This window comes from Hippoglossus stenolepis, chromosome 15, assembly GCF_022539355.2.
Source record: "Hippoglossus stenolepis isolate QCI-W04-F060 chromosome 15, HSTE1.2, whole genome shotgun sequence".
NCBI classification, from domain to species: domain Eukaryota; kingdom Metazoa; phylum Chordata; class Actinopteri; order Pleuronectiformes; family Pleuronectidae; genus Hippoglossus; species Hippoglossus stenolepis.
Window position 1 is genome coordinate 23,692,801 of NC_061497.1, and position 27,988 is coordinate 23,720,788.

Consider the following 27,988-nt stretch of genomic DNA (forward strand, 5'->3'; position numbering starts at 1 on the left):
AACTCCTGAACGAGGAATCTTCTCTCTTGATGTCCTCGTGTCTCGATCTTGTTTCACCATCTTTCTGTGGAGATCAATACCCAGTTGGACGGACGGCTGTGAAGTCCGGACCAGCAGGGGACGACTGCGCCGGTTTTGTGCTCCACTCAACAGGGGGCGCCGTCAGAGGAACTGGAGTCTGAGTCAATGACAAAATGTCTGAGTGGTCGGGTTCAGTTGGGAAATATATAGTTTAGAGGAAATCAGTGTCTTTCAGGGCGTCCTGCTGTGAGTGTGTCTGTCCTCTGCAGGGTCCTCTGCAGTTTGGTTTTACACAAAGTGGTTCTGAATGAGAGACGTTTGACAGTTATGTAGTGATGGATTCTTTCACTTCCTGTGCCCCCCCCTTCCCTTCCCCTTACATGTTTACATCCACAACTGAATAGAAGGATGATACCTTTATCCTGGATGGATGGTATGTTGGATGGGTAGGGGGTAGGTAGGTGAAGGATGGATGGATGGAGGATATACAGTATTTATTATCCTGGAGGTCTGTGTTTGCATTTCTAGGTATTATCAGAAAAACTATGCATGTATGGATGAAACATTTAGACTGGATGGATGGATGGATGGATGGGTGGGTGGGTGGATGGAGGATATATTTATTAGACTGGAGGTCTGTTGTCGGTTGCATTTCTTGGTATTCTCAGAAACATGATGGATGGATGAACAGATGGTTGATACCTTTATCCTGGATGGATGGATGGAGGATGGATGGGTGGGTGTAAAGGTGAAGGATGGATGGAGGATATATGTATACTGGAGATCTGAAGGATGGATGAGCTGTGTGCGTCCCTGGATATGTGTGTGTTGATTACATTGTGAGTGCATGTTTGCTCGTGCTCCCTGTATGAATGTGTGTGTGTGTGTGTGTGTGTGTGTGTGTGTGTGTGTGTGTGTGTGTGTGTGTGTGTGTGTGTGTGAGAGAGAGAGAGAAGACAGAGTGTGTGTCTGTGTGTGTTTTCTCCCTCGGCCATGCACCGTTGTGTTTATTCATCACTTCCCTTCACTCGGTAAAGCCCCATAAGGTAGAGATCAAAAAGCAGAGGTGGCAGATAAATCCGACAACTTCCAGCCACACTGACGCACTTTTCCCAGATAACACTGGGGGAGCGTGCACACAATTCACCGCTTAACCCGGCGCACACAACTGAGGGGGAAGTAGCTGCCAGAATGTTTTTCATGCATAACCTACACATTTCAGACTCGTGGAAAATGAAAAATATTAAAATGAGGCGAGGGAGGAAAGTGGACTTAACTCGTTGTCACTTCAAAAGAAAAATAGAAGAAATCTGGCCCATGTGTGTATTTTCCATTCAGGAGTAAATGTGTTGCTGCAGAGCCACATGGTAAAGCAGTCCATAGGGATGAGGGGGATAAATACATGAATCCATAAGCAGCTGGACACACTGAATATTTCTCCACTTTCCCTCCGTCTGCTGCGACTTGTGAAGAAAGCAGCGTTTCCTCTGCACAAAGACGTCGGGATGAAGCATCAACAAATCGTTTCTATCTGCATTTTAACCTTCACTCATCCACAAAAGCACCGAACACGAAAAGCACTGAACGGATTTTCATAAAACTTGGTAGAAGATCACGACACAGACCAAAGAAAAGGACAGTGTGAGAGGAAAGACGTTTTTTTTTACCTTTTTACCAATCGCCCAGAAAAATGGATCTTATTGAAAGAAATCTGGCATATTTTGAGGACCAATATCCATGAGTGTGCACAAAATGGTGTGAAAAATCCACATCTATCAGATTTAAATGTGGTTTCTTGTGGAGTCGGCTTTTTTCCACCTCCTATGTGAGGCTGAGAAAATGTGACGTGTCTTTAACTGTGAGGTTTGAACCCGTGGGCGCTGACGGGCCTCAGTGGATCTATGAGCTCGTCTCAGTTACTGTCAGGTCACTGATGCTAAATTAGTTCTGACTCGGAAGTTGTGATGTTTTAAATTCAACTAAATTAGTTTCACATGTTTTTATGCTTCCTTGTATCGTCTTATTGTGATTACATTTAGATTGTATGACTTTAAACCCTTTTATGTTTTATGAATGATGTTCATTTAGTGAATTATGATCATTTAGAGCCAAACAGACCATAAAGCACTGGATGTACTGGGGGGTGGATACCACAGTGTGATTGACAGCTGGTACCGTCCAATGGGAGCAGGTGGGCGTGCAGTGTCAGTCAGGCTCCACCCCCTGCTCCTCCAAATATGGTTACTTCTGGTTTAAAAAACAAGATGGCGCTGAACACAATGTGAAACTGAGGCTTCATCTCACAAACCAACAGGTGACGTCACGGTGGGTTGATACCCGAATGTAAAAAACTAAAACGTCACTCAGCTCGTCCCGTCTCTGACTTTCTGGACGTCCCCGTCCCGCCCAGGACTCGTGTCCTGAGGCCCGCCGGGCATCTGTGCTCGTGCCTTGAAGACGAGGCCGCTCAATCTGAGCGACCCTGAGATCCGGTGAAAGTTTGTGCGCAGTAAATTTCGACCCGGTGAAGAGGAGGGCGGCGTTTTTTTATCGCAGACCACTTGGAAGTCGTCTGAAGCTCTGAGCGCTGCACAAAGACCTCATTTAAAAAGTCTCCTCTAAAGAAGAAAGGAGGCGAGGAGGCGTAGATCAAAGACAGAGCTGTGTTTTGTTCCTCCGCTCAGGGAGGTGTCGAGGTGAAGTTCGGTGTCGATACCTGCACAGTTTTGTCAAAGAGATTAAGGAGAAGGACTTAAACTTTACTGAATTAGATGCTTTGAACTCGAGGGCCACTTTCTGTCTTTGCTCCAGACCTTTCAGTCACTTCTCATGGTCTTCAGGTGCTTCTCTGGACGGACTCAGATACACTTTGTCTCCACACCTGAATCCAGGGACATGTTCCCAGTGAACTGAAGCTGCTGTGATAAAGCTGAACCTCATTTACTGATAATATTCTTACCTTTTATATTTAGTGCAGCATCTTCTAATATAAACAATGAAATATGGAACAATTCCTCGTTAAAATTGGAAAAACAACTCGACCTGTGTTGTATGTTTCGTTGTTTTCTGTATTAACGTTAATCCAAAATGTTGTTAGACAATAATCAACTCAGAGAAATCCACATTTTATTCAAGGGAACAAGACATTTTGTTTTGATCGTCTTTTATTTGCGTCTCCTCCTCGACACGATTATTCTTTACGATTTGCTGCGTAACGTGAATAAAACTCCACGTTTCCTCATCCGTGAACATGACGCTGTCGATTTTCATCTGCAATGTTTGTGACGACGACAACTCCCACGATCCCACGCTGCGTCGTGATGTCATCAAACTAAGTCATTTGAGTGACAGCCCCCTGGTGGCCAACTTTACTTTTCATTTGTGGTTTTTCTTTTGTCCCAGAACCCGATGTGAGCACGTTCCTAACCTCACGCTCCAGTGACTGTGAAGCTGCTCCAACACCCATAAAAAACAATTAGCTCATCTAATGAGTCCTCAGTAATGACTTTATAATCAGGACATGATTGCACCAATCTGACCACTGTCACAGTGTGTGTGTGTGTGTGTGTGTGTGTGTGTGTGTGTGTGTGTGTGTGTGTGTGCCTCGCTTCGTTATTTAATTTCTTCTTCGTTGGTTTTAGAACCCAGCTCAGGCCAACAACGTGTTTTGTTGAGCTAAATAATAAAATGTTAAAACACAAAGTGACCTTCAGAGTAAAACCCACCCGGAGAGCAACAAAGTGACGACTGAACAAACACTTCACAGAAACCTGCACGCAGCTCGTGTCGTGGTTTCCTGTGCACAAGCTGATCTTTCTTTTTTATTTTGTCCTGAAAAGCCTCAAAGAGTTTTTCTACAAGAACAACGTGACGAACACAAGATTTAGTAAATATGTTTACGTTACATTTCATTTAGCTGAACTACAATTTGATTCAAAAAGCCAAACTAAAATCGATATATTCAGAATTCGCTCCGTATCGTTCACACAACCTCAGGAGATCAGATCCTGTTGTCGCTCTGTCACTTGTCGTCTCCTGCAGACATTTACAGACCAACAACATTTAAACCCTCACACACGACCTGACACTCCTGTGTGTCTCTTCTCCAGCGCACTGAGGCTGCAGGCTGCTGTTTTCACATGTCAATCACTGCCGGCGTGAAGACCTTGATGCCGCGCTGCCGCCGGCCTCCGAGGGCGGCGGCGTCTGTCCCCGATGAAGATGGAATTTAATAGGAAATCTATCGACCTGTGACACTGACATTAAGCAGCCGCAGGCTCGGGAGGAGGAGATGGATCCTCTGAACAGACTCACAACACTGAGACCTGCTCCTGTTCCTGTTCCTCATCTTTTAATGAGAGGAAATCAAACGCTCAAACTGACTCTTCATCTGCTGAACGAGGCGGCACGGAGATGCAGTTTAGGGGTTCTTACACTTGTCAACAGGACAAAGTCGATTTCTTTGTTTATAATTTAAAGGTTTATGTTCGTATGCTTTGTGAGAAGATGATTCTCGGCTGGTTAATGGGAGGAAATGGGAGGAAATCTCAGATCATTAAGTTGCTTTTGCTGCCAAATGAAGCTGCAGTTCTGTACGTTCACTGCACAAGAGTCTCACATTCATCATTAGGTTCATGTTGTGTTTGTGTTTGTGTTGTTAACGCAAACCGTCATTTCACAGTTTCCTTCACTGTTTGATTTAAAGAACTGTGAGAACACGAGGAAACAAGATGAACTTCCTCCTGATCCAGTCTGATCCAGTCTGATCCAGTCTGATCGAGGTCAACAGGACAAATGAGAATAAACAAAACCTCGAGAGACTTTTACAAAGTCCTGAAATAAAACTCTGAACACAGATTTATGATGATAAATTGTTTCCCAAAATACTAAATCCATCTATTTAAAAACAATTAAAACGTAATAAAATAGCTTCGAGCGATGAACAGATGTCTTTGTAGAACAAAAGTACGTCTGTGTATTTTAATTAGTGGAGTTTTTCAAACCTTCCACACTTTAATGTGACATCAGTCTTTACCCACAAAGTGTTGTAGAACAGCTCTGGGTTCTTAAAGTGAAATCTTTTTAAATGATCCTCATCAGTTTGGACCTGAACTTTCTCACTAATCGAGGCTTCGAGACATTTTCTCCTGAATCTCCTCCCTCTCGTCTTTTCTCTTCTTCTCTCTTGACTCTTTCAGTCGACGTCTCTTTCGTCTCATTTGCTTTTCAGCGTCTCATCTTCGCTCTTATCGTCTCTCTGTGCGTACATCTGTTTGCTCTCCTCGACTCCATCGACACCTCCTCCTCCTCCTCCTCCTCCTTCTCTCCTTTGTTTCATCTTTCATCCTCACGTTCTCCCTCCTCCGAACCACCTTCTCCCTCCACATCTGCTCTCCCATCCCCTTGATGGATGATGCGGCGCTGCGTCGAGGGCCTCAATCAGAGGAGCGGGGGGGTTCGCTGTGAAGAGCAATCTCAGAGCCAATTCCGCTGATAGCCATCACAGGGTTCTGCTCCATGACGCTGCAGCTTTCACCTGTGGAACGGGAGCGGGCTCACAGCCGCTGCTCTGGGACGACGGGGGAAAAGTTTTTTCTTCTTGTTGTTGTTGCTGTTATCAAACAGATCAATTGAAAAATGTATTAGTTTGGAGTTCGGCCAGTTCTTTGGGCGTCTGGCAGCCGCTCAGGAACGACAGAGGCTGATTGTAGGAGCGCTCAGTGTTGCATGATGGGAGAGGGAATAGATTGCGGGACTCGATGGTGCTTCACGTTACTCTCCGAGTGCTCTTTGCTAAACGCAGGTGGTCAGAGCTGTTTCCTGAAGTCATTTGCATTCGAAACGCTGATAAACGACAGAGCGAGAGCGGCGCCGCTCCCCGGCCGCTGCGTGTTTACCTGTGGAAAACACGCCGCTTGCTTTTACCTCCGAGCCGCTCGTCATTATTTGCTGACATGTGCTGGAAGGAGCTGGAATGTGTAAGCTGCCTGGAGGCTGAGATTTACACAGGCTGTAATTTAATGTGGTAATCCGCAGTTCTGTGTTATTTACAATTCATATTCCCTGATTATAGCGTGGTCATGGCATCTGACTCTGCCAAATTGAATCCCCCAACAAAGACGGTGACTGGATGTTTGCACAGAGACGACGGTGATGACACGTTGAGCATCTTGTGGTGGAGACTCACTTCTACAGAAAACACAGAGTGAAACCAGTCTTTTCCGTGACTGGTCCTGGTTCCCAGTCCAGAGCTGTGATTATCTGGAGTCCTTTAGATGCAGCGGAGGACTGCAGCTCTTGATTGGCCTGAATAGTTTCACACTCAGTGTCCCACAATCAGTCCTGGGTCAGTTGAGCCTCTGTGGGAGGAATTTTAAAGTCTAATGAGAGAGTCCTGGTTCGAAACAGGTGGAGTCTCCAACTTTAAGAACTCACTTCCTCAAGTATTTGCACAAGAACAGTTTGGTTATTGTTTGAGAAAGATTATGATGAGATGGTTTTGACGAGTGTTTCACGATGTGGTCAGTTTTTCTGAAGACAAACGATAAAGGAGACATATTCTGTTATGACTGTGAAATGTTTTCATGCTCTAACGTTCAGAAAACACTTCAGACTCCTCTTTGCTTCCTTTACCACTTTAGACTTTCTCCCTTTCCAGAACTTTAACGAGCACAAAACAACGGACAGAACAAACTAGAAGAAAGAAACATCGTGTGTCTCCTCGTACGAGACTTTAAATCTTTAAACAGCGTAAACTCAGAGCTTTCAAAACAAAGCTGAATATCGTTCATAAAACAGCAGTTTGGTTTTATAGACGGTGAAAGTCGTCAGTCAAAGAGTCGTCTCATGTCCTTTTTTTTCCACATTATGAAGTTTGACTTTCAGGAGGCAGCTTTTTAAACAGAGGTTTGACTTTGCAGAACTTTATTATTCACTAAAAAACTTTATAACACACTAGAGGAAAGAAACTGTGAAGAAACATCCCGTGTTTGTGCATCAAACTCTGAGCGTCGTTATAATACAGATTAAAACTCACATTAACGACGGTTCTCGGTCTGTGTGTCGACTCTGTTGGTTCTGCAGCGCGGACGTGATGAAAACACACTATCAACCATCAACCTGGTGCATTTTCACCAGTTTTACACCATATTTAGAAATTAAACGTCACAACTCGGCTCATAAAATGAAACTTACACCTGATCATCACTGACGCTGTTTGTTGTTGTGTTGAGATGATCTCGATTGTTGCTGTTTTGTGATGTTCAGGGTTTGCTTGTTTGTTTCACAGGACGTGGTTTGTAGGGATTTATCTAAACTACCTTTTTTGCGGGGGCAGTGTTTGGTTTATTGAGTTGAGCACATCGTGTGTGAGATGCAGGTTCGGACTCTGAAGGATTCAAACCACGACGCTGGGTCGTTCAGATGTTCGTAGGCCACTGAGCTTTATGTCAACTCCTGCGTGTCTGTAGGTTGTGAAAGTGTCAAGCTGCAGCTTTATGGAGTTCGGTGGAGTTTTATGTCCGTTGCAGAGCATTATGGGATGTTTGGTTCCTTGTGGTCGTGTCACTGCTGCAGCTCGGTGCTCCGTCACTTTGTCTTCATCAGGAAACATGCAGGACACTTTGTTTATTGTTCGTTGGTCTTTTCTTGAGAAACAAATGAGACAAATATGAAAATCAGAAAACAAACAAACATGGATTTAACATTAAAGCCGGATTTATCAATTAGCCAATTAAAATCTGAGAACATCTGCAAAGACGTTTAATGTTCTGCGAAGGGAAAACTATTATTTTACAGAATAAAAACAATATGAACTTGTTTGTCCACGAGTTCTCTTTCTATTTAAAGTTATTAACCATGAAGTTTGTGTTGCGAGTGTGAAACTTCAGTGACGTGCGTTGACACCTGATCCCAGGATCACTTGCTCCGTGTGGGAGGACACAAGCACAGATTCCACCTTTTCACCCGAGCAGACGATGATGAGATGTCTCATATGCAACCGTCTGACTCTGATATTTTCCACCGAGCATCAAGACGTCTATATTTGCTTTAGCCTCGGGTGGCGGCTTGATGCATATCGATGCAGACGCTCGATAAAGGGCCGAGAGCTCCACGTTATTGACAGCGGCGACTCGCGGCTCTGTGAAGACGAAGACTTCAGAGGAGAAGAAGGAGGCGGACCAGGAGGGGGGTGGGGGTAGATAAAGAAATGGATATGGATAAGATGACTGGTACGAAGGAGGTGATTCAAAGATCCACGTCAGTACTGATATGTGCCACTGCTCCTCACACACACACACACACACACACACACACACACACACACACACATACTCACACTCACACACACTACACACTGACACACACATACTGACACACACAAACACACAAACTGCCAGGTAAACAGAGCAGCCAGTCGCACACACATATACTCACACACACAAACACACACACACACACAAACACACACAAACACACACACACAAACACACAAACACACACACACACACACACACACACACACACACACACACACAAACACACACACACAAACACACAAACACACACACACACACACACACACACACACACACACACCTCTGCTGTAGCACAGCTGAGCCAAATAAATCTGCAGAATAACAGAGGGAACCAAAGGCACAAATGTTATTTACAAGACAGACGTTTTCTCCTTAGCCCACACACACACACACACACACACACACACACACACACACACACACACACACAAACTGCCAGGTAAACAGAGCAGCCAGTCGCACACACACACACACACACACAAACACACACTCACGAAGTCCAAAGTACACACAAACACAATAAATTCTCAATAACTATCAAGCTAACACAGCAGTGACAGTGGAGGCAACGCTGGCGTCGAGTGTAGATCAATTTAGGCCTTGTTGGAGTGAACACTAAGGGGGGAGAGAGAGAGAGAGAGAGAGAGAGAGAGAAAAAGAAATGGATTAAAGAGTGAGGGGGGGGGGGTGAGGAGGAATGTATGTGTGATGAATTACGTCCAAATCTCTCAGAGCTTCAGAGGAGAAAACAGGATTCAGGACCGAGCTGAACTTTCATTTATTCTGAAGTGAGCCGGACAATATTTCCAACACAGGAAGTTAAACAAGGGATTTATGAGGCGTTCAAGTGCTTTAAGGCCGAAGTTATAATTCCACCAGAGGGCACTTCACAGAGCTCAGGCCTTTTCTACAGAACTGCAGAGGTTTTTCTGAACTGATATTTTCCACCCAGAGAAAATATCTCTGTCCACACAAACAAAGGCTCAAACCAGCATGCCGGCCCAGTAGGGGGCGATAAAGTCCACATTAATGCTCCGTTAAATACCAGAGAGGAAGACCGACGTCCGTGAACATCAGTAATGTGGAAGAGTGACGCTAAATATAGCTGCTAACTTGTTGTGATTAGACCAATCAGTGCTAGCCACGCGTAGAGAAACGGGTTTATAGTAAGTAACTAGCTGCTGCTGCTGTTGTTGTTGTTGTTGTTGTTGTTGTTGTTGTTTCTGTCACATGATCATTAAACAAAGAGTGATCACGTGTGAAGTGAACTGTGACGTCGTCGTTTCCCAAACGCTCAGTTTAACATTTTCCGAAACATTTATTCCACCTGCACTTTGATTCTTCTTATTAAAGTTTGGTCCATGTCCCATCTGCTAACATGGAGGAGCTGTACTGCAGCCAGCCACCAGGGGGGCGGTCATGATGCTTTGGCTTCACTTTCAGGGAGGCATCATGTCGTCCATCTTTATTTACCGGCCGTGTCTCTCTCCGTGGTGCTGAAACAAAACCACGTCTTCGTTTTCCTTTAACGGGGGAAAAAAATAAAAAATATGTAAACGAGAGAAAATGAAGGTAGAGCGGGAAAAGCAAAAGATAATGAGATAAGAGGAATCTAAGAGGTTGATCAGCGAGGGAGGACGAAAACAAGCGAGAGGTCTTTAAAGACATGGAAAACAGAGGGAGGGAGGAGGAAGAGGAGAAGAGAGGCCGGGGCGGAGGTGAAGAGAAACACACCTGAGTGTTCAGAGGCCTCCGTCCTGCAGAGTCGTCCTGAATTATTCATGGACGCTCGCCTCGCTTCGCTGTGCCGCTGCAGCTCGACGCTCATTGCAGAGAATGAAAAGAAGAGAATTTGGACTAGAAAAGAATCTGCACACACACACACACACACAGACACACACAGACACACACACACACACACACACACACACACACGTGTTCCGTGCTCTTTCAGTTTCTGCAGTGAGATTGTTATTTTATTGACGGCTGCAGCTGAATGACGTTGAAGAGATTATTATATATTCTCTCTCTCTCTCTCTCTCCTTCCAACTCTTCCCTTCATCTTTCATCTGGTGTAAACATGAGGAATCTCAACACAATGAGGGAGCGCTCGTTTCCGTCACCTCTGCGCCGCTGCTCCTGTCGCTGCGGCATGTGGCAGCCGGACGGTGACAAACCGGTGCTGACTCATTCAGACTCGACTCCCTCACTCACTCAGCTCCGAGACGCCGGTTCACTGTGGAGCTGCAGTGAATGGACGGAATTTATAGAGAAATCAGCTGCGTTTATAAAGTGCTTTGTTTTGGTCGTATCGATCGTGAGTCTGCACACACACACACACACACACACACACACACACACACACACACACACACACACACACACACACACACACACACACACACACACACACACACACACACACACCAACAGCGTTTATGAAAACACAACTGGGGGAAGTTTGTATCTAAATAGAATCTGAACACAGACGTCTCAATAGAATATGAGGCTGTGTCTCTAAACCAGTTCAAATCAGTTTCTCACTGGTTTTAACTCAATTTGAAGCTGTTTTTTTAATTTAATATATGTTGATCCAATTGATGTATTATTCAAAAACAGTTTAAACCAATTTATTTTGATTAAAAAAAAGCTTTTTTAATGGAAGTAAACATTTAGTTTCAGGCAGTCTATGTTTTGTTAAACCAGTTTCAAACTGGATCATGTAAATTGAGACTCTTTGATCATCAGTGTTTTGCAAATAAGTAATTTTCAAATGACTTTTTTTCCGCTGGGGAACAATTGAAGATTCATATTATTAATATATAATGTGTATATATCATGTGCTGCATTTTCATTTTCCCCCAAATCCCCTCTCCCTGCTTCTTGCACCTTATTAACCGTGCTGCTCTGGGATCAGCTCTGTGTTCAGTATTTATTCAGCTTCTCAACCTGAGGATGTTTCTGTAACGTTCACTTTCATTTCACACTCGTTTATTAATTAATTTCCTTCGTCTCCGAAGCTTTTCTCAGGTTTTTCTTCGCAGCTATTATCTCTGTTGTCACTTGCGTCGGCTCCCGAGTTAGAAAACTTAAATCTGACTCTTAATGGATTCACATTATTCCATTATAACACTTTCTCCTCCGTCTGTACATTTTTTTTTTTTTTTATGGGATGGAACCAAATTAGGTCTGAATTTCAAGAGCAGACATGAGCTGAATATCTGAGACTTTGCTCCTTTGTAAGTGACTTATCTCCTCGGGGAGAAGAAGTGAAGCAGAGGGGATATGGACTGAGGCGCACAACATAACTTTTCAGCCATTACGCATCCTCAGCAATAATCCAGACGGAGATATGAAGCAGCCGGCGGGAGGATCCGCTCGGTGTGTACAGTACATCCCAGAGAAGATGGACTGCGTGTATCAGCCGGCTCCTCGGAGAGAAATCAATCTGTCTGCGACGACCTGAGAGTGGAGCAGAAATACGAGTCTGGTTTCTTACAGTCGCGTTTCGTCATCAGAAAGTCGGGAAATTGACTCAGAATAAGGTCTGAAGTCGCTGACGGGCCCGACTTCCACCTGAGGATGATTCACAGGCGCAGCACGTCGGCGACTCAACCCCCCCCCCCGCTGCCTCAACACTCCTAGAATTTTAATATGTTCTACACAGTGGGGGGAAGGATTACATGGAGGAGGCTTGAAACCCGTCCTCGGGCACTTTGGGATTTCGAGGGGTCTTGATCTCCATTTGCTCGTCGGAGCCCGAGGGATCAAACGACGGCGGGAAAACAAAAACGTCTTTGCAGGAGGAGATCATATAGACAGATAAACGTCCTGATTCCCCCCCCGCTCTCTGTCTCTGACTCTTATCTGTGGAAACATCCAGCGGGTGATCTCCTGTAATGTAGAGAACGACTGAGCTCGTCGTGGTGGAGTCTCCTCTGGTCGGTTTATCCTCTCACACAGACACAGGATCATCTGTAACTCTGCTGCAGCTCCTCTGACGCAGCGGCCGCTTGTTTTTACAAGATAAAAAAACCCAATAAAATAACGTGCACGCGAAATACAAGAGAAGCATCTTTACTGCTGATGGAGAATTTCCGTCACAAATCCCCCGTTAAAGCCTCTGAGCTCATTTATTTACCTCTTTACAGAATATTCTGTTCCTGCTGTCGGCTCAAAATAACTTCATTTAGCAAACACAGCGTTTGTGTTTAAAACGAGTTGAAGATGAGTTCGGCTTCCGCAGAGAAAAGTCATCCTTGGGGTTCAATGGTTGAAAACCAGATTCCTGATGAAGGTGAAATGAAAATGTTTCCACCTCAAAGACTCTGGGTGAATCCAGGTTGTGTTTGGGTTTTCTTCTTCCCTGCAGCGATGGACAGTGAGAGGAAAGTGGAGCGTATTTATGTCTCCTCTCTGGCGACACCTAGTGGCTGGAGGCTTCAGTTTTCTGGTTGTTCCTCCGTCTGTCTCGTGTGTTGTTGTGAACACGATATCTCCAGAACGCCACGAGGGATTTTCTTCATATGTGGTAGAAACATTCACTAGAAGTCAAAGACGAACTGATTAGATTGTGGGGCCTGAGGGTCAAAGGTTTCAGTCACTGTTACTTCAAAAAACCTATTTGGCTTCGTAAAGGCATTTTCTGAAGGACACCTCAAGGTCAAGGGTCAAACTGCTCCGGTGATTCTAGTCTGAACATTTTTATGAATTATTTTATAGTCTCATATTCTTTTGTCATTATAATCATCAGTTGTTGTATTTGGTGTTTTTCAGAGTAAATGTTTCTGTTCTGTTTATTATGAGAAGCTCTGTTCACTTCACGATTCACAGCTCAAAACGTTACGTCTCATTTTAATAAATGAAACCTGACACATTACAGCATGTACACGTCTTCAGTGATGACACAGATTAAACCGATCAACCCGAGTGTGAGCAGAATCCGTCTCGTTTACACTCAACAGTTTAGGCACAAAACTCACAGAGATATGAGTCACATGTTTATGGAACAATAAAATATCTCCGTGCTGCAGTTTGACGACTGAGATTTACTGAACACAGTTTTTATATCATCTACAACATGTTCTCTTGTATTTCAGGATAGAAAACTGTTTCTATTTATATATATATATATATATATATATATATATATATATACTACCGTTCAAAAGTTTGGGGTCACTTAGAAATTTCCTTATTTTTCAAAGAAAAGCACTGTTTTTTCAATGAAGATAACATTAAATTAATCAGAAATACACTCTATACATTGTTAATGTGGTAAATGACTATTCTAGGTGGAAACGTCCGGTTTTAATGAAATATCTACATAGGTGTATAGAGGCCCATTTCCAGCAACTATCACTCCAGTGTTCTAATGGTACATTGTGTTTGCTAATCGCCTGAGAAGACTAATGGATGATTAGAAAACCCTTGAAAACCCTTGTGCAATGATGTTAGCACAGCTGAAAACTGTTTTGCTGGTGAGAGAAGCTATAAAACTGGCCTTCCTTTGAGCTAGTTGAGTATCTGGAGCATCACATTTGTGGGTTCGATTATACTCTCAAAATGGCCAGAAAAGAGAACTTTCATGTGAAACTCGCCAGTCTATTCTTGTTCTTAGAAATGAAGGCTATTCCATGCAGAAATTGCGAAGAAACTGAAAATTTCCTACAGGGGTGTGTACTACTCCCTTCAGAGAACAGCACAAACGGGCTCTAACCAGAGTAGAAAGAGAAGTGGAGGCCCGGTGCACAACTCAGCAAGAAGACAAGTATATTAGAGTCTCTAGTTTGAGAAATAGACGCCTCACAGGTCCTCAACTGGCAGCTTCTTTAAATGGTACCCGCAAAACGCCAGTGTCAACGTCTACAGTGAAGAGGCGACTCCGGGATGCTGGCCTTCTAGGCAGAGTGGCAAAGAAAAGCCATATCTGAGACTGGCCAATAAAAAGAAAAGATTGATATGGGCAAAAGAACACAGACATTGGACAGAGGAAGATTGGAAAAAGTGTTATGGACAGACGAATCAAAGTTTGAGGTGTTTGGATCACACAGAAGAACATTTGTGAGACGCAGAACAGGTGAAAAGATGCTGGAAGAGTGCCTGACGCCATCTGTCAAGCATGGTGGAGGTAATGTGATGGTCTGGGGCTGCTTTGGTGCTGGTAAAGGGGAGATTTGTACAAGGTAAAAGGGATTTTAAATAAGGAAGGCTATCACTCCATTTTGCAACGCCATGCCATACCCTGTGGACAGCGCTTGATTGGAAATTTCCTCCTACAACAGGACAATGACCCAAAGCACACCTCCAACTTATGCAAGAACTATTTAGGGAAGAAGCAGGCAGCTGGTATGCTGGCTGTAACGGAGTGGCCTGCGCAGTCACCAGATCTCAACCCCATTGAGCTGTTGTGGGAGCAGCTTGACCGTATGATACACAAGAAGTGCCCATCAAGCCAATCCAACGTGGGAGGGGCTTCAGGAAGCGGGGTGACATTTCTACAGATTACCTCAACAAATTAACAGCTAGAATGCCAAAGGTCTGCAATGCTGCTGAATTGCTGCAAATGGAGCATTCCTTGGCGAAAGCAAAGTTTGAAGAATTAAATTAATATTTCAAATAAAAATCATTATTTCTAACCTTGTCAATGTCTTGACTATATTTTCTATTCATTTTGCAACTCATGTGATAAATAAAAGTGTGAGTTTTCATGGAAAACACAAAATTGTCTGGGTGACCCCAAACTTTTGAACGGTAGTGTATATATATATATATATGATGTGTGTGACATGTTTGCCAATGAATCAGTTTGTAAAACTGAAGCTGGAGTCATGAACCTCAGTCACTGCATTAAACAGCAGATTAAGAGATTAGAGCATCTGATTAACTGTGGAGACGGTTTAGTGTGTGTGTGTGTGTGTGTGTGTGTGTGTGTGTGTGTGTGTGTGTGTGTGATTGTAAAGTTAATATTTCCTCACATAGACAAACACCAGGTGTGTTGTCAAACTGCAGGTGTGTGAGATAAAAGACGATCATGTTACGTAACGATGCAGAAAAACTGTAAAATCCTTCAAGTTGTTGCCTTTGTGTTGACGTGTGTATGAAACTAACTGTGTGTGTTTTGTGTGTTTGTGTTTGTTCCTCGCAGGACGGAATGGGGAACCTCCGAATCACAGACAAGGGCCTGAAACTGGAGGGAGACTCCGAGTTCCTCCAACCTCTCTATGCCAAAGAAATCCAGTCCAAACCAGTGAGTCGCACAACGACAGACACACAAACTAACACACAACCACATCAACACCTGTTGTGTTTGTACACTGACACACAATAGAAACAGACATATGTAGGATGTGTAGTTGTTTTTACTATGAGTAGAGTTTACATAGATAAAAACTGAAATGTTGAATTTCCACTGAGCTGGTTTTGCTTCGTGAGGATTTGAAACATGTCAAAACTAAATATGTGAATAAGAAATGAAAATATCAAACAAACCAGAACATCAGCAGTGATTTTAAATCCCAGTGAAACAAAGTGAAATAAGAAAATCCATGTTTGACGAGGAGGAGGAAATGAAAAGTATCTTATTTTGTGAATTTTTCCAAATTTGGCTCAAATCTTTATTGAGACTCACAGATTTTCTGATTGGATTTAGGTGGTTAAAGGTCACAGGTCAAGGTCACAGGGACCTTATGTTTGTTGACTGTAAAGTAAACCTGGAGGGGGGGCGGACTGTGGTTACATCACGTCTCTGATCTGACCTGAGAATGTGTCGGGTCCCTCAGGAGCTTTGATTCAGCCAATGAGGGTCAAACAACCAGTCCCACTTTCACACCTACGGTCAAACACGCATCTGACCCCCGCCTGCATGTTGCTAGAGTGTCTGTAGAAACCTGTGAACATGCTTAACATAGAAAGACCCTGGTCGTCAGGTTCAAACCGGGAACCTCCGGTCGTGTGAGGTCACAGGAATAACCACCGCACCATCGGGACAAATCCTAACGTGACACAGAACGACCACAGGCGCCGTGTCTGTCATCCCGCGTCACGTGACGTCCTGACGACGATCGTCACGTCTTGTAACTTGATGTCATGTCCTGTCGTGACAAAGCAGGAGAACCCATCACCAGGGTAAACGCTGTATATCCTCATGGCTGCACCTGTTCCTGAGCAGATGGTCTCAGCGGGAAGCGAAGGCGTACAACAGCCCGCAGCCTCGTGCTCTCATTAACATGCACTCTCCAGTGAGCTGCTCGCAGCCACAGCTCCAGCCTCACTTTTCCTGCCTCAGACCTTCTGGGGGTTTACTGATCCGAACGTAATGTCTGTCTGAGGTCCCCAGGTACGTCCTGCTCACGAATTAACATTCAGAGCAGCTTCCTGTCGTCCGTCCAGCGACTACAGGAGGAGGAGCCGAGCCCGGAGAACGGAGAGATGGCGCCGATAAAGCAACAGCAACTCTCTCCCCGTCTCCTGTAGCGTCGCAGTAACAACAGCTGCTCGCAGGTAGTGGACGCAGAGTGGGATAATGCGAGGGAGCGGCGAGCTTTATCTCTTCTGTCTGGGACCTTACGTGAGCCGAGAGGGAGGATGAGGAGCGAGGAGCGAAGAGAAGGAGCAGGAGAGCAGGAGGGGAGGAGACATGGGGGAAGAGGAAGCAGTAATTGAGACAGAGACAGGAAGACAGATGGAGGAGGACTGAATTAGAATGAGAGAGATGGGATGTTTTGACAGGCGGAGGCCGAGTTCAACGCCGACTCAAACGAGCGCGAGCGTGTCCACGCGGTGAAAGATATTCCTATTCCAGTAAAACACATCCCTGGTTTCAATGAAATATTATTTTAAGGACGTCAAAATGCAACAAACATCAACTCAAAGCTCTTTAAAGAGGAATAATGAGAATTAAGTTTGTATAAAAACGCACAGAGCTCAACTTTCAGTTAAAATCCACCCAACTGGGATCCAACTAAAACGTCCTTATAACAGTGAAGCTCTTCTCAACAAGTTCAAGAGGAGCTGCTGGAACACAGACGACAGAGGAACTGACCAGAAGAGCTGAGGCTCCGCTCGGCTGGAGGAGAAACACAAACCTGTGTGAGAACGTTTCTTTGTAGAAGAAGCTCTGATCACATCAAAATGTTGTCGCATCGATTCGTCGGTGTGATGATGTAAGATGGCGACGCCCGTGTCCGAGAGGTTTGAGCTTCATTGTTGTTCAGAAGCAGGAAGAGGAGTTAACGTCTTTATTTACAGTCTGAAATCTATTGGAGGAATCCTGCAGGAATCATAGCGTCCTTGAAGAAGGAAATTAAAAGTATAAAGTATAAAGTCTCCCGAGGAGGTTTCTGAGCCTCCAGCTCGATGAGACTCGTGATGTGTTTCTTCAAGGTTGGAGCTTTAAATCTGAGCTTTAAATCCGTCACCTCAGAGCGCAGCGGCTCGTCGCTCGCTCCTCCTGCCGCTGCCCCGTGGGCCTGTTTGTGTCGAGTACATGTTTAGTTTGTTGTCGTGTTTCTGATCTGCTCGGCCTCGCTCTTCCATTCGTTACTGATGCGGTCGACCATATCACTCCCAGCAGGACGCCTCTCGCACAGAGGGAGCGAGGGAGCGAGGAGTTTGAGACCTGGAGGAAGACGAGTGGATCGGAGCTGGTTATAGAAACATGACCTGGAGGCAGAGCCGAGCTCCAGAGGCTCAGGAATCTGCCTGAATTAAAGCTCAGTAAGTTGAGCCAGAGGAGCGATTTGCAGCCGCTCGCTCAGAAACTGGTTCTATCAAAGTAAATCTGCAGCAGGTCCAGACTCCATCTGTTTATCAGCTACAGGGTCAGAGGCTCAGTGTGAAATTAAAGTCTAATTAACTGGATCAGCACCTTCAAGGTTGGTTCTCTGCTGGGAACGCTGGGTCGCTCTCTCTGGGTTCAGGGGACATGTTGCTCCAAGTCGAGTTCAAGTGTCTCAGGGTCTTGAAGACGAGTGAGGAGACGATGGAGTCGGAGATGAAGAGACGGATCAGTGCAGCAGTAACATGTGGTCGTTGACTGACTCTCACCACTGGTCACGAGCTCTGGGGACGGACCCAAAGAACATAGGGAGTCTGGGCTGAGTCTTAAAGATGGAGCAGGAGATCGGAGTGGAGCTGCTGCTCGTTTGTGTTCAAGGATCCAGTTGAGGTGGTTCAGGCGTCTTATCAGGATCCTCCTGGACTCCTTCCACTGGGGGTTTTCAGGCACGTCCAACCAGGCGGAGACACCGGGGTCGATCCAGAACTCGCTGGAGGGATGATAAATCCCAACCTGGCCTGGGAAACACCCGGGATCTGTCAGGAGGAGCTGGGAAGCTCGATAGGAAGAGGAACGTCCAGAACACCGTGCTGAGTCTGCAGCGATATGACCCAACCTCGGGTCAGAGGAGGAAGATAGATGGAAGAACAAGTAACTGGTGGAAATATGTCTTTGTGTTTTACTTTACTGTTTATTTCAAACTGCTATAAAATACAATTTATCAGTATTATTATTATTCATTCCCTGGGAAATCAATGAAAACACACACACAGACACACACACACAGACACACACACACACACTCACACACCTTGAGGTTCTCCGGACTCCACAGTCGATTCATCGTCTCTTCTTTGTGTCGAGTCTCAAACTTCTTGTTCGTCGCGCATTCAGCTCACAGCTCGTTGTTATTGTAATCACTTCCTGCTTGTGTATCGCACATTCCCTGAGTTTACTGTGGGAACTTCAGTAAGTTTGTCGAGAGCCATAATGTTATCAGTAATATACACACGAGGCTGGTCCCACCCCCAGCCGCCACAGCGCCACAATGGTCCGGCCGTTATCTCTAATTAAGAAGTTGACTGAGGCATGAAGATTAGTCGGGCACAGAAAGAGCAGAGTGTCCGACGTGATCGGCATTCACATCGGTGCAGGGCACTCTGGGAAATGGAAGTGAGCGAACAGAGCGGTAAGTGTGTGTGTGTGTGTGTGTGTGTGTGTGTGTGTGTGTGTGTGTGTGTGTGTGTGTGTGTGTGTGTGTGTGTGTGTGTGTGTGTGTGTGTGTGTCCATGCCGGTCTCCATGACGTCCATTTGGTCTTTACTAACAATTTGACAAATTAATTAACAAAATAATCTATTATCTAGTTTTGTGGAATCTGAACATGGTTAAAAATCTTCATATTAAAACCAAATTTTTTATCAGAGGGAATCTTTTGATGTCTCTTTTTAAATTTCTGAATAATCAGAAAATCAAAGGCATCTAAAAAACGTGATTCTCTCCATGTTTGTGTGAATTACATCTTTTATAAATCCGACCGTGAACGATGCCTGAATTAAACCTTCAGTAAAAACCTTTGGATGTAAACAGGATTGAAACTGGAAGGTTTGGTGGATGTAGGTTAAAGGATTAGAAAAACCTCATTTTCACAGAACGACCTCTGATCAGGATTTAAATCTGCAGATGAAAACGGACAAATTGATGTGAATTAAAAACTTAAAACTACATATATTTGAGATGTTTCATTTCCACGAACCTGAGAGAAAAGCTCTGGAAGGAAACGTTCATTAAAACGTTCCTTTGCCAGGGACGTTGCTGGTTCCTCTCTTGTTCTCCTTCTTGCTCTTGAAACATGAGAACGTAACAGTTAACGTAACAAGACGGCGCTCCGTGTGTCCACAGGGCCGCCCGCTGTTCCTGCAGTCGTCCAGAAACGTGTCGGTCAACATCCTGGGCAGCAACAACCAGCTCCTCACGCAGCTCGTCACAGGTGAGGAACACAAACTGCTTTCATCTGCTGGTTCGTGTTTCCTTTTGATATGATTCATGTTTTCATTTCTCTGAACCAACAACGCTGACGACATCCACTGCAACACAACATGTAGAAATGTTTCTGTTCAATTATTCACGGGGATTTTCTGTTTTTTTGTTTCACAAACCAACGTCTCCGAGTTTTCCTCAGACTTGCTCCTCATTTTCCTGCCTTTTGAAAAGCTTCTTTACTTAAAGAATAAAGAAGCTTCAGATTGTTTGAGTTTTTATTTGAGGTTTGATTCAGGACGTTTTCTCTCTGAGAGTCTGAAGCTTCACGTGCTGGTTCCATTTGATCTGTTAGTTTAGTTTCACATTGTGATTCAGGGACTAAAGAATCTGGTCTGACACACGTACGTCCTGTCGTCATCGGGGTTCAAACATTATATCGTCGGAGGTGAAGACTGCAGCTGCTTTCTTCTTCTTCTTCTTCTTCTTCTTCTTCTTCTTTCTTCTTCTTCTTCTTCTTCTTCTTCTTCTTCTTCTTCTTCTCTTTTCTTCTTCTTCTTCTTCTTCTTCTTCTTCTTCCTCTTCCTCTTCCTCTTCCTCTTCCTCTTCTTCTTCACTCCTCCCGTCCGATAGTGATGACAGTCTGAATGAAAATCTCTTTCCATAAACGCAGGAAGTGTCTCTCACGTTAACCACCGACACGGAGGAGGACGTCTGCTCTGTCGTTCCTCAGCGTTAGCGTTCGGAGGTTCTTCTCGTCCCAGGCGCGGAGTGACAGAATCAATTGTGCGTGTGTCGATCAGTCAGGCCTCTCGGGCGCTGGGTGTTTTCCAGCCGCCGTGTGAGACAAAGCAATTTGAGCTGAAGGGACCTGTCTTCGTTTTGAATCACTTGTTTGTCACAGTCGTGGCGGCTCCGGTGTTTTCCTGCAGACGCTCAGAGAAACCGTGAAAACCTCAGGTCACATCTGGATGACAGACAGCTGCAGGTCCTCAACGCGTTTCTCTCAACATCTCTTTAACTTGACTCACATCCGCTGACTGACAACTTTTCACATGAATTCAGACTTATCATTCAGAGTTTTAAGATGTCAAATCAAAGTAGGAACATAAATCTCTCTGTGCAGATGTTTCTGTCAGGACAGATGTCAGGACAGACGTAGCACTGTTATACTGAGGTGACAGACTCTGTGACACTTTGTCACATGACGAACAAGTTGTGGTTTGATATTTCAAACATTTAAATCTCTTTTATCATTATTATTTACGACTTTTATTATTCTTACTATTTCTCTTTTATCTTAGCTTTTATTTAACTTTATCAAAACACAATATTTTTTTGTGAATTAAGGTCAAATATCAGCAAGTAAGGCATTCTTTTTAATTATGATTACACAAGTTACATTAAAATGAATTAGATTTCTGTCACAGAAACAAATGATGATGTTGCTGGACGTGGAAACATGAAACTTAATATTCTGATAAAATGTCAACCAGCTAATACCTGAATCTGTTTTATAATAACATGTGTACTGTTGTTATTTCATGTAACTCTCACTTTGTGTTATTATCACTTCACTTGGTTTGTTGAATAGTCTCCAGAAAGAATCTACATGTGATGGTTGAGGTAAAGTCTGAGTCTTAATTTGAAAATCAGGTCCTGGACACATTTTCCAATCTAAGGAGTTAATTCAGTGAGAAATCGTCTCCGGCCTCCGCTCGCCCCTCTTTGATGTCTCCTCTCTCTCTTCTCCTGTGTGTTCGCTGCAGGAGCCCACGGATTTAAAGCGCAGGGCAAGATGTTTGAAGTCAAATCCACCTCTGGGAAACTCCTCTTCTCCGCCGACGAGCAGGAGGTGGTGGTGGGCGCCGAGCGGCTCAGAGTGATGGGTGAGTGACCGCCCTGAGTCCTGACTGAGGACATCTTGTTCTCTGAACCCTCAGATGTGTGTGACTCCAGCTGTCGTTTGTTTTTGTCAAGCTGACGTACGGTCAATGCAAAGCAGCAGAGTGCGATGCTGATATTAGCAGATCTGTGCTGGTGGAGCTCGTGTGTGATGGGAGGAGAATGACAGGTTGGAGGAGAGCTGGTATTTGCCCACAGGCCTCGGCAGGGAGAAGGTGACGTGTCGTCCTTAGAGCGATGAGGTTTGTGCCGGGAGATGAGAAGTGACGGAGCAGTTCTGGCTGCAGCCGCCGCTCGGCCACGGCCACGGATCGTTCCCTGTGAGAGCCGAGGGCGTGACACCAAAACATGAACGCAAAGCATACACAAAGCAGCCGCGTGAAATTAAAAACCATCTTGTGCCTGCGGACATGATCACGACTCAGGGCAAGGTCTGATGGGAAATGGAGTTTGCGCACAGGAACGGAAGTCGTCCAATCATGGCGTCCCAGCCCCTTTTTAAATCATCAAACTCAAAGCGCCTCGATATGTCAAAGCAGTGTTTTTTATTAATCATCTCAACTGTGGAAGCCGCCATATTCTAAATTACCCTGCCACGTAATATCATGTTAAAATAAGAGATCTCTAACTTGGGGGTTTGCTTCGCCCATAAAGTTTGTACCGTCCACACAAACAAGCCTCATAGATTCAGCTGCTCTTTCACGTGAGAATTCGTCGTTTACTCTTCAGTGAGTAACTACAGACGTAACTAGTTCATGAACATTTAAACCTTGTGCTTCTTTCTCAGTGATAAAAATCCTAAAATAATACTAAAATTCAATAATCTGAAAAAATTATTACGGGCACTGTGAATTAAATGGGTTGAGATTGTTAAAATCCTATCAGTGTTTATTTGAAGCTACTTCTCACTTCACCTTACTTGTCTTTGTAAAGACTATGACACCTCCTGTCTGGAGTCTGAGAGATAAGATTTTTAGGGTTATTTTATATCATTATGATATAATGAGTCTGATTTTCCTTCATATCTGTCGTACGTGCCCTAGATCTTACGTTTCCTTCACGATGCTCTGAAAACTCCTTCATCTAACGTGTTGAAAGCTGCATCGTGTGGCTGGAGTCCAGCAGAACGACGCCGTGCACGGTTCCAAACACTCTCCTCCATGTTAATTAGGTTTGGAGAAAAGTGCTGACCGTGCACACGAGGACAGATTTAATCATCACTTGTTTATGTATTTTCTCCACAGCAGGATAATTAGCAGGGAGCTAACAACACTGAGCGTAATGAAGACGTTAAATATCACAGAATCTGCTCCGGAGCAAAATAACACGCTCGGATTCTCTGGCCCTTATTTTTCTGCTCGCTCCTTTTCTTTCATTTCCTCTCTCCCTCTCTTTCCTCCCTCCCTCCCTCCTCAGGCGTCTTCTCTCTGTTCTCGTGTCCCTCACCATTATCTTTCCATCTGCCATCATTCACATCACTCATCCACCCCCCCCCCCTCGTTCATCAGTCCATCCATTCAATCTGGTTATTACATAAACAGAGGTTTGAAGTGTCCCCCTCTTGACTGAGCCCAGTGTTTCCACATCACAGCTCCCATGGGTGCTCTCTCTCTCTCTCTCTCTCTCTCTCTCTCTCTCTCTCTCTCCCTCCTCGCGATGCCTCTGCGAGAGCAAATTAGTCTTCATCCTGGTCGACATTCATTTACGTCCTCTCCGGCTTCACTGAGTCTGAGTTCATGGCTGTCGCCCTCCTCAGCCGAGTGGGGGAGACACAGAGGGGGGGGAGGGAGGTGAGGGAGTCAGGTGGAGAGGACGGGGGTGTCGACAGTTGTTTAACAGAGACGAGCAGTTTCAGTCGCAGTGTTTGTTTCAAAGTCAAATCTCTCGGTGTTTATTTATCTGTCGCCGCCCGTTTAGGTCAAAGGCTGTAAATAAAGATGGACGAGTAACAACTAGTGAAACCCAAACATCTCCTTTTTTATTTCATCACGATTCATGAATTATTCTCTGAGAAATCAGTGAAAATGTCAATAAACGATGTCGTATCAGTTTTCATCTGCAGCTTCTGGAAGGTTCAAGGTAAAAAACCTACAATAATGTATAAAAACATGGAATCACACAGATAAAGAATAAATCAACGACTTAACTGTGAAACGAAAACATGGATTTATGAATTACTAGTAAAGACACAGACGTATCAAGCAAAACTGCATAAATGCTCAAATAAAACATAGTTACACATACAAATTAAGTTTGTAGTGAAACTGTGACAAAATTTCTCTTCATTAAAATCAACTAACTATTTTTTGCATAAGCCAAAAAACCAAAGAGGTGAAAACACGACGTGTCTTTGTTTGGAGTCTTTAGGATTCGTGCTTAGAAACGTTGAACGTGTCCTAAGTGAAGCCACGGTTGTGTACTTGTGTTAACAGGCCTTGTGTCTGCTGTTGTGCTGTTGTGTAGTCGATTGTGCATCACGTGTGTTTCTGAGCAGCTGAATCATTGTTCTGATTTCTGCTGATTTGGCAGCTGAGCCACTTTTTTTTTTCCTGCTGTCTTTGTTTCCTGTGCATCTGTGTTGGTTGTGTGACTTGTTTGACTTTGCTGCCGTTGTGTCTGCCAGCAGGTTGTGTGTGTGTGTGTGTCTGTGTGTGTGTGTGTGTGTGTGTGGCGGGCGGCTGCCACGTCCTCCATCAGGTGTTTGTGAGGATTCAGTTCTGTTTCTTTGAACAAGCTGCACTAAAGCCTCTTGGAGGACGGCCCATCTGATTTTCTTAATGTCCTCTCACAGTTTGGTTTCTGGCTCCAGACTTCGTGGCAATCTGCCTCGTGACGGTGGCAGATTGAAGCCGGGGCTATTTCCTGAGGGTGGCACGAGCACAGGGGTCAGAGGTCATCCTCCGGGAGCATTAACGTGTCCATTAAATCCTCACTTTTATGGCTGGAGGATACATCAGAACCAAAGAGTGAAGGTGTTGACAGGAACAGCTGCACGTCACTGAGAGAGAGGGAGGGAGGGAGGGAGGGAGGGAGAGAGAGAGAGAGAGAGAGAGAGACAGAGAGAGAGAGAGAGAGAGAGAGAGAGAGAGACAGAGAGAGAGAGAGAGAGAGAGAGAGAGACAGAGAGAGAGATGACAGCGTTTATCTCTGCAGCCGAGTGATGAGGCCTCTCAGGCTCATCAACCATCTCAGCAGCACCGACGAACCACAAGACGTCTCTCACTCTCACTCTCTGTGTGTGTGACCCTGAGTGTGTCCACGTGTCCTGAGTGTGTCCACGTGTGATTGTGTTATCTCATCTCTGTAGAACATCTGCACTGTGGTGTTAGAATCTCACATTTCACTCCAGGTACATGAACAGTTTTCTCTGCTTCTCACCGAATCAGCGATGTTAACTGGACTCTGCTCCCGAGCACCAAGGTGACTCGTCTCCGCTCGCTGCCTCTGAAAGTTTAAATACCTCCGGCCTCGTCGGCGCTCTGCTATAAGCCGTCTACTGTATTTATCAGGGCGGGCGGGCGGCCGCTCTGCACTTTCCTCCCGAGCTCTGAGGGGGAAACAGCATGAACACATCGCATGGCTGAGCAGCGCTTATTCTGGTTTGATTCCAGGCTGGTGTGTGAGCGGCTCACAGGAGAACATGTTGAGGGGAGGTCAGCTGACCCGGTGACTTGCAGAGCAGCTCCAGCGACGGCCCCGCTGCCGCTCGGCTTCTCGCTCAGCTCACGTCCAGTAGAGAGGATGTCTGGACGAGGTTCCTCATGGATGATTACATGTTAATGAATTCACTCCAGGATTCTGATGAGTTGCCTCAAAAAGTATTTGCAACAATTATTAGACAATAACCAATAAGTTATTTGTGTTGGATTAATGCTGCTGCTGCTTATAAAGCACTCCAGGTTTTTATCATATGATTATAATCAATGTTGTAAAAATTACTCCTCCTGTATTATTCACAATGGTTTTCTTTTCATTAATGTTTTTAATATTCTGACTTGAAAATGGGACTTACCTGAATGACTGATTATCATTTTAATATGATGAGTTCAAGTCCAGCGACAAAAGCTCATTTCAGATTATAATTAGTTTTAAATGAAAGTATTTAAAAGTTTGCTCTAAACTCTTTAAACTACACGTGTTGTGTTTATGTGTCAAGGATCAGGTGTGACAGGCAGATACATGATTCAAAAATCTTTACCGACTAAAATGTGGTGTGTGTGCTCGTGAGAGATGAACGTACAGTTTGCAAATGATCAAAATATAACATTTGACTGTTGTACAAATATGTTAACTGGTTTATAAGTGACGACATTTGCAACTCGTAAACTTTCTGAGTTGTTTCTACGCGAATAAAATGTCCACGAGCATCAGAAGCAAACTGGATGTGACAATTCTCTGACTGTCTGTTGTGTTGCTTTGCTGCTGGCGAACGTTTCTGCAGCCGAACCACAACAGAGAGTATTCCATCTAGGATTCGACTCCGCCCATCGTCATATCCCCCCCCGTTTGTGTTCCCATTTGCCGTCTGTCTGCCGGGAGCCGGCCGGCGCGTCCGACTGGACGGTAAATAGCTGTAGGAGCCATAATCAAGCCAATGAAAGCAGTATCATGGATTTCCAATGACCTCAGTTGGGCCAATTAAAGTTATATGCAGGGAGTAATTATGTATTTTATTGGTGGGGGAGGAACGATGGCTTTGGTAATGACATGTGGCGGCTTTATGATCCTCCGCTGGGCCGTCATACGTCAAAGAGACGAGGGAAGAGACTCGGCTCGTCCTCAGGTCTAATCTGCACTTTAACAGCTGTTGTTTCACTCGTGTGTGTTGGACATCACGTGCACAGATAAACACGTGCACGTAGCACATAGTTATTACTTGAATCTTTTGTGTTGCTGTGGCAGAGGCGTCCTTGTGTCAGAGCGATAAACTGAGTCGATGCTTTCCAAACAGAGCGGCTCACTTACAGGTCAGGGCTCGGTTTATTTCAAACAGCTGAAACGACCTGGTTAGAGTTACAGGAGGTGGACAAGCGTGTCCGGTTCCTGGCCTCGTCTCCAGGAGGCGCTGTTGTGCTGTTCACGGTTATTATTCACACAATTACAAGTGATTGCTCGTCTGTAAATTGCAGGAAGCAGTAGTTGCATTTTACTGTAAAGAAAGATCCACGAGACATCTCTACTTTCTGCTGATGTTGAAAATCTGGGCTGAAATATTTCTACACGTGAGCTTTGTTTTTTTAGTTAGGTACATGTCTACTAACATGGAGGAGGGGGGTTTGTGGCATACATACAGCAGCCTGCCACAAGGGGGCAATCGTAAAATTCGGCGTCATGTCGTCTTTATTTATAGTTTGTGATTACGAGACGTTGATTTATGAGACTTAATAACTTCTGTGTCTGAAGCTCTTGACAAACGACCGTCACCACGATGAAGAAACCACGTTCAGCTGCAGAAACAAAGGTTCTAACTTTCTCGTTGCCAGAAGAGCAAATGCAAATATTGACCATGAAAACCTCGTTGAAACCTTCGACGTGAACATTATTGTAGGTTTCTTAAAAAATGCATCAGCCAGTGCAGATGAGTTGTAGATTAATTTCACTGGAAGACGCAGCTTTCTCAGCTGGCAGCAGCCTTTTCCCAGACCTTCAGACGCCTGACGAGCTGAAACACTGAGTAATGATCTCAAACCCTTAGGTGCAGAGCTAATTAGCCTGAGATGAGAACTGAACTGGTCAGAGTTGAAGGTAAATGAGCTCATGAATCCTAAACGCAGACTAAAACCCTTTGAGCTCATGTTATCCTTCTGCGTTCAGAAACCAGATAACTCCTAAAATCATTTGTCTTTATTTTCATGTCACCTATAAAAACTGAGCCGATAACAAAACCTACAGTTTTTTTTTCTGTCCTTAATTTAATTCTGATCATCCTCCTTCCGTTTCCCTCACTTACGTCCCGTTGACTCTGTTGCGTCTCGTTCACAGTTTGA

The 27,988-nt window shown here is 44.6% G+C and overlaps 1 protein-coding gene across 3 annotated transcripts in view; it reads left to right on the plus strand.

Annotated features, from left to right (window-relative positions):
* Nucleotides 1–27,988, plus strand: part of sgcd (sarcoglycan, delta (dystrophin-associated glycoprotein)) — a 117,732-nt gene that overhangs the window by 57,752 nt on the left and 31,992 nt on the right. For all 3 annotated transcript variants that reach the window (XM_047343645.1, XM_035178680.2, XM_035178681.2), the window contains exons 3-5: nt 15,487–15,588; nt 20,019–20,106; nt 21,866–21,985. In XM_047343645.1, coding sequence (XP_047199601.1) covers nt 15,487–15,588; nt 20,019–20,106; nt 21,866–21,985 — 310 coding nt within the window. The remainder of the gene's footprint in view (nt 1–15,486; nt 15,589–20,018; nt 20,107–21,865; nt 21,986–27,988) is intronic.